Source organism: Hyla sarda, chromosome 2, assembly GCF_029499605.1.
Source record: "Hyla sarda isolate aHylSar1 chromosome 2, aHylSar1.hap1, whole genome shotgun sequence".
Taxonomy (NCBI): Eukaryota; Metazoa; Chordata; class Amphibia; order Anura; family Hylidae; genus Hyla; species Hyla sarda.
Window position 1 is genome coordinate 283,909,359 of NC_079190.1, and position 16,490 is coordinate 283,925,848.

At 46.0% G+C, this 16,490-nt stretch overlaps 1 protein-coding gene across 1 annotated transcript in view; it reads right to left on the reverse strand.

The window, feature by feature from the left end:
- Positions 1-264: 264 nt before the first annotated feature.
- The window catches only part of DNAJC8 (DnaJ heat shock protein family (Hsp40) member C8), a 57,147-nt gene continuing 40,921 nt past the window's right edge, over positions 265-16,490 (reverse strand). Inside the window, exons 8-9 of the mRNA XM_056557297.1 lie at positions 15,025-15,100; positions 265-1,437 (exon numbers count right to left, since the gene is read on the reverse strand). Of these exons, the coding sequence (XP_056413272.1) occupies positions 1,318-1,437; positions 15,025-15,100 (196 nt within the window). The 3' untranslated portion in view covers positions 265-1,317. The remainder of the gene's footprint in view (positions 1,438-15,024; positions 15,101-16,490) is intronic.

Below are 16,490 nucleotides of genomic sequence, written 5' to 3' on the forward strand. Positions count from 1 at the left end.
TTTTTGATACATTTGGGCCCATATATCTTCACTTACATCTTCATGCTGGATTATCTTCTGGGTTTGGATAAAAAAAAACTGCCTTTAAAACGGCAGTGGTAGCTTTCCCAAAAATGCTGTGGAATATTTGTCAAGACCTGTGCAGAGGAACAGAGTGGAGCAGTTGTCCATAGCAACCAATCAGATTCCAGCTTTTGCTGGGCAACTTCTCCACGGTTCATCTGCACAAGGTTTTGATAACCCACCCCCCCCCCCCCCCCCCCCCCCCCCCCGCTGCATATGTCACCAGCCTAAGAGTGCAGAGATCTACTTTGGGAGCTTAGTTTCATACTGCAGCAGTATTTTACATGCTTTACATTCTTTGCAGTAAAAGGGTTAATGTGTATGGGAATAGTCCTCCTATACCTGACATTTGTCAACTATCAGATACTTGTGCTGCCTTTAAGGTATACTGTAGCTCACATGCCATTGTTTAGACTGGATACAATTTTATCCCACCAGCTAAAAGCAGGACTAGGAATGTACAGATTTGCCACCTCTTTATGTTCACTGCCAGCCAATATGGTATGAAACTAAGGTATGTTAGGAAATTGCTAAACTTTTCATTATGAGCATAAAGCTTTATTTTTATTTATTTTATTTTTACTAAAAAAAACACCTTTATATGTATATGCCTAACAGTATAGCAAAAAAGAAAAAAATTTGAATCAATCTTGGACACACCATGTATATCCATGATTTATTAGAATAATACACATGTATCAGGTTCTGATAGCAGTTAGACTTGCAATAACATGGAGTCCTATTCCAGTATTTAACATATTGCAGCTCTTTACATATTGATAAAGGGGCAGAATTGGAGTATTACACAGCCAATGACTAACCTCACGCTAGTCACTTATTTCTTCATCTTCTACAAGCCAATAAGAGATGTGCTATGTATCTATCACATACAAGACAATTTCCTGAAGGTTAATGGCAAGCCAGCATTTCATGAAAATCCCTGCTACACCACAATGCTTGTTCATGGATTACAGTATTGCACTGTAAGATGCTGCATACTTAACTGTACTTTCTGTTTTTTTCATGTGTACTATATAACCAGGTAAATTAACTCATATACAAAACATTAAATTATAATATTCCCCAACAGGAAAAAAAAAATGAAAAAAGTGGAGAAGAAACAGTCCAAAACACAAGTTAGGATATAGTAACTACTCCCCAGGCAGATGTCAAGTGAAATAGATACTAAGAAGATGACAATGCTGTTCATAAATGAAGTTCATAATGAAGTGACAAGCATCCACTGTGGGGACATCACTCTCTCTGCTCCATCTTCACTTTTGGTGGTTTTAAAAATGTCCGCGCTTTCTTTTCCTTTTTCGTTTTTTTGCCTTGGAAATTTCTCCAACTGTCAACGCGCCCGTCTCGGCTTTCCTAAAAATACACATAAGGAGGATTAGCATCTAGGTCAGAATTAGCAAATGGAAATATACAGAACACCTTAGTGGTCATTCTCTGCAGCTGTCTCTTAGTTATATCTATTTCTGGGAAAGCTGGTTAACAATTTTCCAATCCAGAAAGGTAAATTTAGCTTGCTATGCAGTGACTGGCAGATTTGCTATTCAGGAATCTAGGAAAGTTGGATGACATGAAGCTGCTTTTACATCCAGAGAGTTTGTCATTCAACCATCAAAGAGACATTATTTTCACAGAGTTGTTGAGTTTCCTCAAATTTTTCTGACACATTTATGCTCTGGTAATACAACTCCTCCAAAGCCAGTGTCATAGGCGACATACACATTTTAAATCCCCCTCAAAAAAATAATATAAAATATAAATATATACATATATATACATACACACACACACACACACACACATATATATATATATATATATATACAAACATACACACGTGTCTGTGGCAATTTCGGTTTTGCAAACTATAGTTTGCAGTGATTTTCTTAACAAGCAGGAAAGATTTACATAACTACTCACAGGATAAAAAGGTAGATAGAGGATCAGAATAAATAGAGATCTTTTGTACTGTTTATTTCTTAATATTAACAATTATTGATATTGTAATACAAACTGTTCAGTAGGACTAACTGTAATAAAGTCTATGATTAGTTGCAAGAACATTCAAGGGAACGGCCTCAGGCTCCTACTTTCATCATAGTGCCCATGAATATAAGTGTCATCCGTTATTGCAATTCAAATAAATAATGTCAGAGCTAAACAGACTATTCAGTTTTGGAATTATACTGTACATAAAAAGACTGTCTAGGCAGTTGCTTTAAACACAATCTTTCCAGCTATGTGAATTGACTACTGCACTCAAAATGCTTATCTTCATTACTGTATATACCCTGCCCTCTTGGTATAACACAGTGTTTCCCAACCAGGATGCCTCCAGCTGTTGCAAAACTACAACTCCCAGCATGCCCGGACAGCCAAAGGCTGTCCGGGCATGCTGGGAGTTGTAGTTTTGCAACAGCATGAGGCCCCTGGTTGGGAAACACTGGTATAACATCTTCTACACATTGTGCTCTCCTCTCCAACCTCATGAAGGGCCCTATGTGCTTTCAAAAGTTGCAAGCATACCTTTTCTGATTAGCTAAGAAAGTTATCACTAATGTAATGCTTTGGTTTTTAACCCCTTAAGAACCAGGACAATTTTCGTTGTTGCCCTTTAGTTTTTTTTCCTCCTCACCCTTTAATAGCCATAAAAAATTTTCACCTACACACCGATAAAAGGGCTTGTTTTTTTTTTGTTGCAAGATCGACTTTGTAATGTCTTCATTTTTCCATAACATATACCGTATATACTCGAGTATAGGCCGAGTTTTTCAGCACGATTTTTCGTGCTGAAAACACCCCCCTCGGCTTATACTCGAGTGAACTCCCCCACCCGCAGTGGTCTTCAACCTGCGGACCTCCAGAGGTTTCAAAACTACAACTCCCAGCAAGCCCGGGCAGCCATCGGCTGTCCGGGCTTGCTGGGAGTTGTAGTTTTGAAACCTCCGGAGGTCCGCAGGTTGAAGACCACTGCGGCCCTCAACATCATCCAGCCCCCTCTCACCCCCTTTAGTTCTATACAGTACTCACCTCCGCTCGGCGCTGGTCCGGTGCTGCAGGACTGTCCGGTGAGGAGGTGGTCCGGTGAGGAGGTGGTCCGGGCTGCTATCTTCACCGGGGAGGCCTCTTCTAAGCGCTTCGGGCCCGGCCTCAGAATAGTCACGTTGCCTTGACAACGACGCAGATACGTCGTTGTCAAGGCAACGGCTCTATTCCGGGCCGGAAGCACGGAGAAGAGGCGCCCCCGGTGAAGATAGCAGCCCGGACCACCTCCTCACCGGACCACCTCCTTACCGGACAGCCCTGCAGGACCGGACCAGCGCCGAGCGGAGGTGAGTACTCAGAACTAAAGGGGGTGAGAGGGGGCTGGATGATGTTGAAGGCCGCAGTGGTCTTCAACCTGCGGACCTCCGGAGGTTTCAAAACTACAACTCCCAGCAAGCCCGGACAGCCGATGGCTGCCCGGGCTTGCTGGGAGTTGTAGTTTTGAAACCTCTGGAGGTCCGCATGTTGAAGGCCGCAGTGGTCTTCAACCTGCGGACCTCCGGAGGTTTCAAAACTACAACTCCCAGCAAGCCCGGACAGCCGATGGCTGCCCGGGCTTGCTGGGAGTTGTAGTTTTGAAACCTCTGGAGGTCCGCAGGTTGAAGGCCGCAGTGGTCTTCAACCTGCGGACCTCCGGAGGTTTCAAAACTACAACTCCCAGCAAGCCCGGACAGCCGATGGCTGCCCGGGCTTGCTGGGAGTTGTAGTTTTGAAACCTCTGGAGGTCCGCAGGTTGAAGACCACTGAGGGCGAATGATGAGAAGAGGATGATGAAGGGGGGGGGGGGGGGGGGATGATGAAGGGGGGGGGATGATGAAGGGGGGGTGTGGGATGATTACAAGGGGATGATGAAGGGGGGATGTGTGGGATGATAAGGGGATGTGTGGGATGATGACAAGGGGATGATGAAGGGGGGATGTGTGGGATGATGACAAGGGGATGATGAAGGGGGGATGTGTGGGATAAGGGGATGTGTGGGATGATGACAAGGGGATGATGAAGGGGGGATGTGTGGGATGATGACAAGGGGATGATGAAGGGGGGATGTGTGGGATAAGGGGATGTGTGGGATGATGACAAGGGGATGATGAAGGGGGGATGTGTGGGATAAGGGGATGTGTGGGATGATGACAAGGGGATGATGAAGGGGGGATGTGTGGGATGATGACAAGGGGATGATGAAGGGGGGATGTGTGGGATGATAAGGGGATGTGTGGGATGATGACAAGGGGATGATGAAGGGGGGATGTGTGGGATGATGACAAGGGGATGATGAGGATGTTAATGACGGGTCTGGATGATGACAGGGGGGGGATGAGGTATTTCCCACCCTAGGCTTATACTCGAGTCAATAACTTTTCCTGGGATTTTGGGTTGAAATTAGGGGTCTCGGCTTATACTCGGGTCGGCTTATACTCGAGTATATACGGTACTCCAAAACAGGAAAAAATTAAATATTTGTGAGGTGAAATGAAAAAAATTAAAAAAACAATCAAACTAACGTACTCCTGATAATTTAGGTCAGCACGATTAAAACAATACCCAATTTGTGTATTTTGCATCATGTCTTACTAATTTAGAATTTTTTTTTTAACTGCCATTTTCGGACCCCTATAATTATATAATATATATATATATATATATATATATATATATATATATATATATGATTTCCCCCGCTCATCTGATTGAATATGTATGACGAAACAGATGCATGCTATTTACGATTAATGGGAATATTAATGTTTTAATGTACATATGCAAATTTTTTTGCACTAATAAATGTAAGAGAATACCTGTATATTCCCTAAAATATTGCACAGGGCACTTTCTATGAAAAATTATGTTTTTATAAAGATGTTTTGCACTAATTGATTCATTTTTGTAATGGTCCTGCGTGGCCATAAAAATGCACTTGTCACATCAATATATATATATATATATATATATATATATATATATATATATATATATATATACATACACACACACACACACACACACACACACACACACACAGTGGGGGATCAAAAGTTTGGGCACCCCAGGTAAAAATTTGTATTAATGTGCATAAAGAAGCCAAGGAAAGATAGAAAAATCTCCAAAAGGCATCAAATTACAGATTAGACATTCTTATAATATGTCAACAAAAAGGAGATTTTTTTTATACTTACCGTAAAATCTCTTTCTCTATCGGCTCCATTGTGGGACACAGACCATGGGTGTATGCTGCTGTCTCTAGGAGGCTTGACACTATGGCAACAAAAAAAGTCGGCTCCTCCCAGCAGGATATACCCGCCTCCAGGCCACTGAGCTAATCAGTTTTAGTCCCAGAGCAATAGGAGGAGACCGACAGGTCAAAGGAAAAAACCATGAACTGTCCGAGAACCAGAAGAAAAATTAAGTGAACACTCCCTCGGACAGATAAGCGAATAGGAACCCCAGAAAAGGGCGGGAGCTGTGTCCCCCAATGGATCCTTCGAGAAAGAGATTTTACGGTAAGTATAAAAAATCTCCTTTTCTCTATCGGCTCCATTGGGGGACACAGACCTTGGGACGTACCAAAGCCGTCCCTTGGGTGGGCAGAGAAAAAAGGTCAGGCAGTTGGCTGTACCACCACCGCCGCCTGCAACACTTTACGGCCCAGACTAGCATCAGCCGATGCGAAGGTATGAACCTGGTAGAATCTCGAAAAAGTGTGCAAAGACGACCAGGTGGCCGCTTTACAGATCTGCGAGGCCTTGTTTCGAAGAGCCCAGGATGCCCCCACAGAACGGGTGGAATGAGCCAAAACCCTGAAGGGTGAGATCTTCCCCTTGCAGCGGTAAGCTTCCGAAATAGCAGATTGGATCCACCGAGAAATGGTGGCCTTGAAGCAGGCTGTCCCTTTCGACGACCCTCCGTAAGGACGAACAAAGAATCGTACTGACGAAAGGAAAAGGTGACAAAAAGATAAGTCCGAACAGCTCGTACCACATCCAGTTTGTGGAGTAAGCGTTCCCTGGGATGAGAAGGAGCGGGACAAAAGGACGGAAGGACAATGTCGTCGTTGAGATGAAAAGCCGAAACAACCTTAGGTAAGAAGGACGGATCTGGCCGGAAAACAACCTTGTCCTGATGAAATATCAGGAAAGGAGAACGGCAGGAGAGAGCTGCCAGTTCAGATACTCTCCTAGTGGAAGTAATGGCGATAAGAAAAGCCACTTTCCAGGATACGAGGCGAAGGGGAACCTCCCTGAGAGGTTCAAAAGGTGTGTCTTGGAGAGCGCCTAGAACTAAGTTCAAATCCCAAGGGGGAGAAGTGGACCGGTAAGGAGGGACAGCGTGTGCCACGCCCTGAAGGAAGGTCCGGACATGCGAATTGGAAGCAAGAGGACGCTGAAAGAGAATAGAAAAGGCCGAAACCTGACCCGTAAGGGAGCTGAGAGCCAGCCCTTGTTCCAACCCCGACTGCAAAAACGAGAGGAGACGGGGAACGTAAAAAGTAACTGGAGAAAAGGTCTGAGCTTCGCACCAACGAAGTAAGACCGCCAGGTACGGTGATAAATTTTCGCAGAGGAGGGCTTGCAAGCCCTAAGCATGGTGCGAATTACCTGGGAAAAGAAACCGCGGGCCCTTAGAACCGCGGTCTCAACCGCCACGCCATTAAATGCAGCGACTGTAAATTGGGGTGGCAAAGGGGACCCTGTGACAGTAGGTTCGGACGAAGTGGAAGACGGAACGGAAGGTCGTCCAGGAGCCAGACCACGTCGGCGTACCATGCTCTTCGGGGCCAGTCTGGAGCCACCAGAATGGCGGGGACTCCTTCCACCTTGAGCTTCCTCAGAACCCTGGGAAGGAGGGGGAGGGAACAGATAGGGCAGGACAAAGCCCGACCACGGAATTACTAGGGCATCCACGGCTAGAGCCAGGGGATCCCTGGACTTTGACACAAATGTCGGAATTTTCCGGTTGTGTAGAGACGCGAAGAGATCCACATCCAGGGTCCCCCAGAGGTCGCAGATCTGTGCGAACACCTCCGGAAGAAGAGACCACTCTCCGGGGTCGGCTGAGGACCGACTGAGGTTATCCGCTTCCCAGTTGAGCACTCCCGGAATGTGAATCGCCGAAATGGCCGGAACTTCGTGTTCCGCCCAGAGGAGGATCTTTGTCACCTCGGACATGGCTGCTGAGCTGCGAGTGCCGCCCTGCCGATTGATGTACGCCACAGCCGTGGCGTTGTCCGACTGGACACGAACAGGGTGGCCCTGAAGCAGGGACTCCCAATGCTTCAGACAAAAATATATCGCCCTCAGTTCCAGGATGTTTATGGAAAGAAGGGCTTCTTGGGGGAGACCAGAGGCCTTGGACCGTCTGATCCTTGAAAACACCCCCCCAGTCCGACAGACTGGCATCTGTCATGACCACCTGCCAATGGAGGGGAAGGAACGAACGCCCCTGAAGAAGAAGGGGGAGCGGAGCCACCAGCGCAGAGACCGACAGGTCCGAAGAGGGAGAACAATCTTGTGATCGAGAGAGAGAGGAGACCTGTCCCACCGGGCAAGAATCGCCAGTTGAAGAGGACGGTAATGAAACTGGGCAAAGGGTACGGCTTCCATGGCTGCCACCATCAGACCCAGGACTTCCATGAAAGTACGGATGGTGACCGGGGATGGTATCCGGAGGGAGCGGACTCCCGACAAGAGAGCCAGACGTTTCTCCGGCGGGAGGCGAATCCGAGCAGAGTCAGAGTCGAATTGAAGCCCCAAGAAGACCAGAGACTGGGTGGGGGAGAGAACAGACTTGTCTCAGTTGACCATCCACCCGAAGCGACATAGGGTCTGAAGAATGAAGCTCACATTCTCCAGAGCCTGGGCTCTGGTGGAAGCCTTGATGAGAAGGTCGTCCAAGTAAGGTATCACTGATACCCCTCTTGACCGTAACAGAGCTATCACGGGCGCCAGAATCTTGGTAAAGACTTGTGGTGCTGTGGCCAGACCGAAGGGGAGAGCTACAAATTGATAATGACCTTCCGGAACCGCAAAGTGGAGGTACCGCTGGTGGCCGGGAAAAATTGGAACGTGGAGGTAGGCATCCTTGATGTCCACCGAGGAAAGAAACTCCCCTTGATCCATAGACGCCACCACCGAACGGAGAGATTCCATTCGGAAATGGCGGATCAGAAGATGTTGGTTGAGATGTTTGATATCCAGGATTGGCCACACAGAACCGCTTTTCTTGGGAACCACGAAAAGATTGGAATAGAAACCCCGAAAACGTTCCTTTGAAGGAACCGGGACAATGACACCCTGGATAAGAAGGGACTGAAGAGCCTCCCGACATTCCTTCGCAAGCGAAGGAAATCGGGGAGCACGGGACTAAAAAAAAAAAAAACGATCCCTCGGAAGGGAGGCAAATTGACGTTGGACGTCCCTGACCCAGAAGTCCTGAATGTGCGTGGTCCAAACGTCTCGAAAGAGCAAGAGGCAACCTCCCTCCCGAGAAAAAACTGCAGGCGTCCCTTCATGCAGAAGTGGGATTGCGGTTGCCCGGTTTGGCCGCAAAACGGCCGGAATGGTTGGTGCCCGACTTCCAAGAGGGACGCGCCTGGAAAAAGGGAACCTTCTTGTCACGCGAAGGCGCCTGGCTGGACCCTTTAGAGGGGCCAGAAGTCCTAAAGGAAGAAGACTTTCTGCGGAAAGAAGTGCTAGACTTGTTTTGAGGTAATAAAGAGCTCTTGCCACCTGTCGCCTCAGAGATCATTTCATCCAGGCGTTTGCCGAAAAGTCGGGAACCGGCAAAAGGAATCTCGGTGAGAGACTTCTTGGATGCAGTATCCGCGTTCCATGCTTTAAGCCAAATGGAACGACGGAGAGCCACTAGGTTACCGGTGGCAAAGGCAGCACAGCGAGCTGAGTGGAAGGAAGCAGAACATAGAAAGTCTCCAGCCTTGGAACATTGGAGGGCCAGAGCAGACAGTTCTTCCGGGGGAGATCCCGAAAGAATGCCCTGGCGGAGTTGGGAATACCAAACCGAAAGGGCCTTTGACACCCAGGTGGAGGCAAAGGCAGGAACCCGCTGCTTCAAAGGCATATTTCTTGTCTGCTGGATCCTTGAAGGCAGCTGCATCAGCCAGCGGCAGAGTAGTAGCTTTAGAGAGGTGGGAAACCGGAGGATCCACCGCCGGGGAGGAAGTCAACTTAGAGACGAGGTCCTTGGCGAAAGGATATCGTGCTTGAACTTTCTTCAGTCCCTGAAACTTCTTCTCAGGGTGCTTCCAGGCAGATTCTAGAATGGCATCGAATTCAGCGTGAGAGCTGAACACTTTGGGTCCCGGACGGGCACGATGAAAGGATACTTCTGGAGCTACGTCCGAAGTTCCTGGGTCCTCTAGGTTAAAAGGTGTCTCTTATGGCAATAACCAATGAGTTCACCATGTCAACTGAGTCCGAACGGTCCTCTGAGTCAGATGCCGAATCGGAAACCTCGTCCGCCAGTTCTCCAGGAGAGTGCGAACGAGTGGAGGCAGCCCTAGAAGAGGGAGACTCTGACCGGGTACGTGGCTCAGGGGAGCCAGATCGGTGACCACGGGAACGTCCTCTGGAAGAGTGACGCGTGTGGCCTGAAGAAGCAGCCGGGCAAGACCTGCGAGTGGAATGCCCATGCCTACCAGAAGACTCAAGGGATGAGCCAGAGGAGACACCCCTAGTACGCTTGTGTGAAGCATAGGGAGAAGGGGAACGGGACCTTCTAGAGGGCCGGTGAAGGGTAGACCTCTCCAGGGCAATCACCACAGCACGGGAGACCTGTGCCTGTGCCAAGGATATAGACAGAGAGGGAGGAAACCCAGGCTGGAGGGGCGGCCGAACCCACCGTGTCTGAAAGAGCACCTGGGTTAGAAATAGCAGGGGGGTCTGGGGGAGCAGTGGAGCAGGCAGAACAAGTGGGTTCAGCAGAACCTGGCATTTTTGCAGAGCAGATTTTACAAGCGTAATGAGTAACTAATACTCCAGATATCTGTTTTGAGGGAGGGACAGTTCTGGGCACGGACAAAGCAAAAAATGAACAGTCTCACCCAAGTCTGTGTCCCTAGGCAGCTGCTGTGAGGAGAACTCCGCACCGGGGCTGTGAGGAGAGAGAAAGAGACGCCGGCCAATAGAAGGAAGGGGCCGGGTCAGATGCAAGGGCGCTGTGATTGGCCCTTGCATGGTCCCGAACGCGCGCACAGCGCTGATTGGTGGCTCAGTTCGCACTCCTGAAGCGCTTCTGCGGCTTGGTGGGCGGAGCTAACGTCCGCCGAAGAAATACAGAATAACTTAATAATGGCGCCCGCTCCGAACCCCGAGTGCACACGCCGCCTGTAGTGAACTCCTATGCACCCGGGGGACGGAGCGGGCGAAGTGCTGCCGAAAATGAAAGTAAAAATGACGCGCACGTCCGCAGGAAGAAACCTCCGGTGCGTACATTCCCACACAGACTGCCCAGATAAAGTTCTCCTCTACTGTGAACACACTGCCCCCCCATATAATAAAAAACAGTCGCCCTGCAGGGAAAATAAAACTATTACATGGCCAGCCCCAGCTTCAGGAAGAATAGTGGTCCAAAACAGGGGTCTCCAGCTGTTGCAAGACCTAAGGAGAAAAAAATACTCACCTGTGCTGAAGAACTTACCTAAAGAAGTCTTCAGAATGTAGTCTTCAGTCAGCATTGTCACCTGCAGTAAGCCAAGCTCATAGCGAGGCGAACAGGAAAGTAGGGGGACCCGGACCCATGAGGTACAACCCCAAGCACTGACCATTGGCGAGAGGGGGTTAACAGTACATCCAAGATGCCTGCCACCTCTCGCAATGGGGAAACAGTGAACCGCAGTTCCTGAGTCCCCACCTAAAAACATAAAGAAAAAGGAATAAAGCACTAACACATTCCCTAAACTTAAAAAATATGAGACCTGGTCTGGAGAACTCCAGACCAGTGTCTACCTCCTTAAGACACTAAGCTAAAACTGATTAGCTCAGTGGCCTGGAGGCGGGTATATCCTGCTGGGAGGAGCCGACTTTTTGGTTACCATAGTGTCAAGCCTCCTAGAGACAGCAGCATATACCCAAGGTCTGTGTCCCCCAATGTAGCCGACAGAGAAAGTTAGATTTTATTTCCATCATTTACACTTTCAAAATAACTGAAAACAAAAAAATGGCGTCTGCAAAAGTTTGGGCACCCTGCAGAGTTAATATCTTGTACTGCCCCCTTTGCAAAGCTGAGACCTGCCAGTGTCATGGATTGTTCTCAATCATCATCTGGGAAGACCAGGTGATGTCAATATCAAAGGTTTTAAATACCCAGACTCATCTGACCTTGCCCCAACAATCAGCAACATGGGTTCTTCTAAGCAGTTGTCTAGAAAACTGAAACTGAAAATAGTTGACGCTCACAAAGCTGGAGAAGGCTATAAAAAGATAGCAAATGGTTTTCAGATGTCAATATCCTCTATTTGGAATGTAATGAAGAAATGGCAGTCATTGGGAACAGTGGAAGTTAAAGCAAGATCTGGAAGACCAAGAAAAAAATAAGACAAAACAGCTCGCAGGATTGTGAGAAAAACAATTCAAAACCCACGTTTGACTGGACAATCCCTCCAGAAAGATCTGGCAGACACTGGAGTTGTGGTACACTATTCCACTATAAAGAGATACTTGTACAAATATGGTCTTCATGGAAAAGTCATCAGAAGAAAACCTCTTCTACGTCATCACCACAAAAATCAGCATTTCAATTTTGTAAATGAACATATAGACAAGTCTGATGCATTTTGGAAACAAGTTCTGTGGACCGATGAGGTTAAAATTGAACTTTTTGGCCGGAATGAGCAAAGGTATGTTTGGAGAAGGGGAACAGAATTTAATGAAAAGAACCTCTGTCCAACTGTTAAGCATGGGGGTGGATCAATCATGCTTTGGGGTTGTATTGCAGCCAGTGGCACAGGGAACATCTCACGAGTAGAAGGAAAAATAGATTCAATAAAATTTCAGAAAATTTTGGATGCTAACTTGATGCCATCTGTGAAAAAGCTGAAGTTAAAGAGAGGATGGCTTCTACAAATGGATAATGATCCTAAACACACCTCGAAATCCACGGGTGATAACATCAAGAGGCGTAAACTGAAGGTTTTGCCATGGCCTTCACAATCTCCTGACCTCAACATAATTGAAAATCTATGGATAGACCTTAAAAGAGCAGTGCGTGACAGACAGCCCAGAAATCTCAAAAAACTGGAAGACTTTTGTAAGGAAGAATGGGCAAAGATACCTCAAAAAAGAATTGAAAGACTCTTGGCTGGCTACAAAAAGCGTTTACAAGCTGTGATATTTGCCAATGGGGGCAGTACAAGATATTAACTCTGCAGGGTGCCCAAACTTTTGCAGACACCATTTTTTTGTTTTCTGTTATTTTGAAAGTGTAAATGACGGAAATAAAATCTAACTTTTGTTGACATATTATAAGAATGTCTAATCTGTAATTTGATGCCTTTTGGAGATTTTTCCATCTTTCCTTGGCTTCTTTATGCACATTAATACAAATTTTTACCAGGGGTGCCCAAACTTTTGATCCCCACTGTATATCAGAAATGGTGCAGCACTCCACAGGATATCCAAAACAAACTATTTATTTCCACATGTCATAAAGTGCGACGTTTCAGCCCCTCAATGGAGCTATTTTCAAGCATAGCGATACCACACACAGACTGGGGTTATATACCCAGTCTGACAATTAACAACAATTACATACTTAAATAATACAGTGCATAAACTCAACAATCCAATATATTGTATACCAGTACCAGCAGTGGGTTTGCTATACAGGGTGGTTTATGTATTGCAATACAGTGTTTATTTTATTCATTTTTCCAGTTGGGATTTCATTTAATTGATTTTTATTATATATTTTTATATTATTTTTATTTTCCTTTTTAAAAAAAAAAATTTTTTCCTTTTTTCTTATTTTCTATTAAGAATTTTTTTATCAATTTTTTCAGCGTTTCTTTTTCTTTTTTAGTGTTATCCACATTTATTTTATTGATTCACACTTGTTTCACAATTTTCATATATTTTTATAGTTTATTTTGTTAGTTTATATTTACTATTACACTATGTACACTATTATGAACACCATTATAGTCACTTTAGTAATTGAGGTATACAGTACACATAGGCTTGTACACAGGGGGCTGTGTGTGATGCAGTAGTGAGCCGGTTCTTATCTACTATCCATATGCGGGGACAAGACTATGCCGGCGATCTCCATGGTGGCAGCGGTGTTTGTATACCGCCGTTGCTATGGAGGCTGTCGGCTGGCGATCACGTGGGTACGCTTGCGGTCATGTGATACACATGGTTGCTTGGCGTCCCACGTGATTGGTCATATGACCCGGAAGAACAATGATAGCTGTTGCCCGATCAGCTGAGGGGATGGCAAGATGGCTGAGAGGATGGCAAGATGGCTTTACCTGCCTCCTCGCCATTTGATCGGAACTCCAACAGTGCAGGCAGCCTTAGCCGCCTGTACTAATGGAGCGCCAATAACACTGATCAATGCTGTTCTATGGAATTGAAATTTATCAGTCTGGAAGTTATTAAATTAAAACTCTATGGAAAGATTTGTAGTCTACCATGCTCTGCCCCCTCTCCTACTTTCAAAACAGAAATACGGATAAAAATGTTTTAAAGTGGCTAACAGCTAAGGAAGTCTAACAAACCACAGTGTGAACCATTTAAAGGGGCAGTATTTGGAACATTTAGTTCCGGACCCTGTGTACGCGCTGCGGGGGTCGACAACGCCCACTGGCCAGTATTTGGAACATTTAGTTCCGGACGCTGTGTGCGCGCTGCGGGGGTCGACCACGCCCACTCGTGACGTCACGCCACACCCCCTCACACTGCAGTTAGTCCATCCATAGTGTGATGTAAAAGCTGCAGTCAGCGGGGGAGATTTATTAAAATCTGTAGAGAGGAAAAACTAACCAGTTGTTGCCCATAGCAACCAGATTGCTTCTTTTCAGATGCCCTTTTTAAAAAAATAAATCTTATTGGTTGCTATGTGCAACTAGTCAGCTTTTTCTCTTCACTGGTTTTGATAAATCTCCCCCAGTAAGTCCACAATTCAATGTAAACCAGTTTAAAGGGGTACTCCGGTGGAAAACTTTTTTTTAATAAACTGGTGCCAGAAAGTTAAACAGATTTGTAAATTACTTCTATTAAAACATCTTAATCCTTCCAGTACTTATTAGGAATTTATTTTCTTTTTGGAACACAGTGCTCTCTGCTGACATCTCTGTCCATTTTCGGAACTGTCCAGAGTAGGAGAAAATCCCCATAGCAAACATATGCTGCTCTGGACAGTTCCTTAAATGGACAGAGATGTCAGCAGAGAGCACTGTGCTCGTGATGTCAGCAGAGAGCTCTGTGTTCCAAAAAGAAAAGAATTTCCTCTGTAGTATTCAGCAGCTAATAACTACTGGAAGGATTTAGATTTTTTAATAGAAGTAATTTACAAATCTAATTAACTTTCTGGCACCAGTTGATTTAAAAAAAGTTTGCCAGCGGATTACCCCTCTAAATGCCATATTTTACTTGTCCTAATGAAGAGTTCTAATTTGTCAACAAATACTAGTCTGTGCCTAAATTTCTAACCTCAGATTTATTTTTAGCCTACAGCCATGTAACATAAGCAATGAAAACTAAATAAAACACTGGAACCAATATACATGAACCACCTAATCAGTACTGAATCACACCTATGCAGAGATCAAGCTGCACTTTGTAATTGTAATTAATGGCATGGCCTATAATACTATCTTACCAGACTGACTATGAACAAACTAAACTTCAACAATTAAATTATTGTTTTTCCCTATTTACAAAGTACCTCAAAGTTTTTCTGCCACTCCCTCTCGCGTTTAGCCTTTTCCTGAGCTTCTATTTCTTCCTCTCGCTGTCTTTTCCTGTAAAGAAAATAATGATCACTACATCCGTATTCCGTATATATATATATATATATATATATATATATATATATATATATATATATATATATATATATTTTTTTTTTTTTTTTTAACTACTGGTGTCTTGTTTACACAGGTGTGTGTGTGAATTGGAAATCACTTTCTATATAAGTCTATGAGCACTCTTTATGCTAGTACAGGTCGGGCCACAATTCTGGAGATCGCAGGGGGAAGGGTGGGAGCCCAATGGTTAGACCCCCAGTGATCTTACACTATGGATGGGGGATAAAGGGATTTTTGTCTTACCGTAAAATCCTTTCCTCAGAGGATCCATTGGGGGACACAGACCTTGGGTGTATGCTGTTGTTGCTAGGAAACTTGACAACTAAGGAAATAAAAAAGTCGGCTCCTCCCAGCAGGATATAGCCGCCTACAGAGCCTGAGATAATCAGTTTAGTCCCCAAGCAGTAGGAGAGGACCGAGAGGCAGAAAACCAAGACCAGTCCGAGGTAACCAGAACAAAAAACTAACTGAACACACCCTCGGACAGGTAACCAAAACGGAACACCAAAGAAAGGGTGGGAGCTGTGTCCCCCAATGGATCCTCTGAGAAAAGGATTTTACGGTAAGACAAAAATCCCTGTTTCTCTATTGGCTCCATTGGGGACACAGACATTGGGACGTACCAAAGCCATCCCGAGGGTGGGCACAGAAAACAATCAAGGGGCAGGCTGGGCCAGCGCCGCCTGCAACACCTTACGGCCCAGACTAGCATCCGAAGTGTGCAAGGACGACCAGGTAGCCGCCCTGCAGACTTGAGAGGCTGAAGCTCTGTTATGAAGAGCCCAGGAAGCTCTGACAGAACGCGTGGAGTGAGCTTAAACCCTGAAAGTAGGGGTCTTCCCCCTACAACGGTAAGCTTCCGAAATGGCAGACCTAATCCACCGCGAAATGGTCGCCTTAGAGGCAGGTAGACCCTTACGGTGACCGTCCGTAAGAAGAAAAAAGGAATCACACTGACGAAAAGAAGATGTAACAGAGAGGTAGGTACGCACCGCCCGTACCACATCAAGTTTATGAAGCTCCCCCGGATGAGATGGAGCGGGACAAAAGGACGGGAGGACGATATCCTCATTAAGGTGGAAGGCAGAAACCACCTTAGGCAAGAAAGAAGGAACCGGACGGAAAACAACTTTGTCCTGATGGACAATTAGAAAGGGAGAGCGGCAAGAAAGAGCCGCCAATTCTGAAACCCGTCTGATGGAGGTAATTGCCATAAGGAACGCCACCTTCCAGGAAAGGAGATGAAGGGAAACCTCCCTGAGGGGTTCGAAGGGGGTGCCCTGTAGAGTGCCAAGGACCAAATTCAGATCCCAAGGAGGTGTAG